This window comes from Epinephelus moara, chromosome 6 (genome assembly GCF_006386435.1).
Source record: "Epinephelus moara isolate mb chromosome 6, YSFRI_EMoa_1.0, whole genome shotgun sequence".
Classification (NCBI taxonomy): Eukaryota; Metazoa; Chordata; class Actinopteri; order Perciformes; family Serranidae; genus Epinephelus; species Epinephelus moara.
The window spans coordinates 44,924,671-44,927,211 of NC_065511.1; the positions used below are offsets into that span (position 1 = coordinate 44,924,671).

At 48.7% G+C, this 2,541-nt stretch overlaps 2 protein-coding genes across 2 annotated transcripts in view; both read left to right on the forward strand.

The window, feature by feature from the left end:
* LOC126392488 (chondroitin sulfate proteoglycan 5-like) overlaps positions 1-2,541 on the forward strand; it is a 48,232-nt gene that overhangs the window by 33,242 nt on the left and 12,449 nt on the right. Inside the window, exon 4 of the mRNA XM_050047899.1 lies at positions 2,331-2,409. Coding sequence (XP_049903856.1) covers positions 2,331-2,409 — 79 coding nt within the window. The remainder of the gene's footprint in view (positions 1-2,330; positions 2,410-2,541) is intronic.
* LOC126391559 (capping protein inhibiting regulator of actin dynamics) lies at positions 7-1,841 on the forward strand. Its single transcript, XM_050046406.1, has 2 exons — positions 7-1,601; positions 1,759-1,841. The coding sequence occupies exon 1, from the start codon at positions 517-519 to the stop codon at positions 1,090-1,092; it is 576 nt and encodes a 191-aa protein (XP_049902363.1). The 5' UTR covers positions 7-516; the 3' UTR covers positions 1,093-1,601; positions 1,759-1,841.

The window sequence follows — 2,541 nt, forward strand, 5'->3', positions numbered from 1 at the left end:
GGTGATGAGCGGTGATGGACGGTGATGAGCTGTGATGGACGGTGATGAGCTGTGATGGACGGTGATGAGCGGTGATGGACGGTGATGAGCTGTGATGAGCTGTGATGGACGGTGATGAGCTGTGATGGATGGTGATGGGCGGTGTTGGACGGTGATGGATGGTGATGGGCGGTGTTGGACGGTGATGGATGGTGATGGACAGTGAAGGACGGTGATGAGCGGTGATGGACGGTGATGAGCTGTGATGGATGGTGATGGGCGGTGTTGGACGGTGATGGACGCTGATGAGCGGTGATGAGTGGTGATGGACGTTGATGGATGGTAGCTGCAGGTTTTCATCAGGACATCAACTGTAAACTCTGCTCCTGCTGACCTCCACCTGCTGCTGCTGGGTAACCAGGTGGATGTTTTCAGATTAAATATCAGTAAACATGGAGGAGAAGATGCAGGACATGGAGAAGATGGAGGACGTGGAGAAGATGGAGGACATCGAGAAGATGGAGGACATGGAGAAGAATGGAGTACACTAAGAAGATGGTGGACCTAGAGAAGATGGAGGACATCGAGAAGATGGACGGCAGGGAGAAGATGGAGGACAGGGAGAAGATGGAGGACATGGATAAAATGGAGGACATGGAGAAGATGGAGGACAGGGAGAAGATGGAGAAGATGGAGGACATGGATAAAATGGAAGTAATGGATAAAATGGAGGACATGGAGAAGATGGAGGACAGGGAGAAGATGGGGACAGGGAGAAGATGGATAAAATGGAGGACATGGAGAAGATGGAGGACAGGGAGAAGATGGGGACAGGGAGAAGATGGAGATGTGAAGAAGATGGAGGACATGGAGAAGATGGGGGACATTGAGAAGATGGAGGACAGGGAGAAGACGGGGGACAGGGAGAAGACGGGGGACATGGAGAAGATGGAGATGTGGAGAAGATGGAAGACATGGAGAAGATGGAGTTTAGGGAGAAGACGAGGGACGTGGAGAAGACGGAGGGAAGAGAGAAGATGGAGGAGGTGGAGAAGATGGGGGACATGGAGAAGATGGGGGACATGGACACCAGCTGAACTAACATTCTGTTAACCATCGTACAGACAGTGATAATAACCTGAACGACCTACATCAGTTTTTAACAGGATAGCTCCGTCCAACCAGGGGACAGAGCAGAGGATTCTGGAAGAGAAGGAGAGGACATGGGGAGAACATGCTAACTCAGAGAGGCTCCCCCACCTTGGGGTTGAACAGTGACAGTGCTAACCACTGCTCCACCGTGCCGCCCGCTGTGACTTCCTGTGACTGATTAATGTCAGATTATAAATAAAGGTTTGAACGTGTTGCCGTCACTGAGCGGCGGCTGGAGGTCAGTGCCATCTGTCGGACTCAAGAAACTCCACCCACTGACACACTGACGTTGATGATTGACTTCCTGTTTGTCCGTCACAATGATGTATTAATGTATGTGTGTGTGTGTTTGTGTGTGTTTCAGACCTGCTGTTTGGAGTCCCAGGGAAATACACTGGAGTCAGTCACTACAACAGGAAGAGGGTGGTGACCTACACCATCACGGTGGTGCTGTCCAGATATGACGCCAGGTGAGTCACACCTGCACAGGAAATAAAAAAAAGTGCATGTTCATCTGAATATGATTTATTTTGACTTTTGTCGTCATTTTTAACGTGAAGAGAATATTTAGTCCTCAGCGTGTGTGTGTGTGTGTGTGTGTGTGTGTGTGTGTGTGTGTCTGTTCAGGGCTGATGTCACTGTGACATCATATAAAGGAAGCTGTCACCATGTTTATTCACTGTGTGACACGTTATAAATCAGCTGTCATGATGATGGTGGTGATGATGGTGATGATGATGATGGTGGTGATGATGATGGTGGTGATGATGGTGATGATGGTGATGGTGGTGATGATGATGATGGTGGTGATGGTGATGATGATGGTGATGGTGGTGATGATGATGGTGATGATGGTGATGATGATGATGATGGTGATAATGATGGTGGTGATGATGATGGTGATGATGATGATGATGATGGTGATGATAATGACAGTGATCATGATGATGGTGATGATGATGATGATGATGATCTTCATCACAGAGGGTTAGTTGGGTTTTTTTGTTGCATCAGATAAAATACCTTCTGCTTTTGTCTCATTTTTCCTTCTGTCTGTCCTAAATTTTCCTCTTCTCCTTTCCGTCTCTCCTTCCCATCTCTTTTTACATTGTCCTTTTCTTGTTCTCCTAAATGTCCTTTATTCTGCTCCTTCATTTCTCAACATCTTCCTCCTCTCTGCTTCTTCACGTCCCCCCCAGCAGTAAGTACCGGCCTTCCTCGGAGCAGCACAATGATAATTTCTCGCTGTCCACCATCGCTGAGGGCTCCCACCCAAATGTAAGGAAACTGTGCGACACCCCTCCTAACGTCCCTCATGCCCGTGCATTGGCTTACTATGATAACATTATCTGTCAGGTAACGTGGTTCTCTCACCCCTTTTTCTGCATCCCCCCCCCCCCCCCCCCCCCC

What these genes read in the sequence shown, in the direction of transcription:
- LOC126391559 (XM_050046406.1), top strand. Translation starts at nt 517, where the DNA reads ATGGAGTACACTAAGAAGATGGTGGACCTAGAGAAGATGGAGGACATC.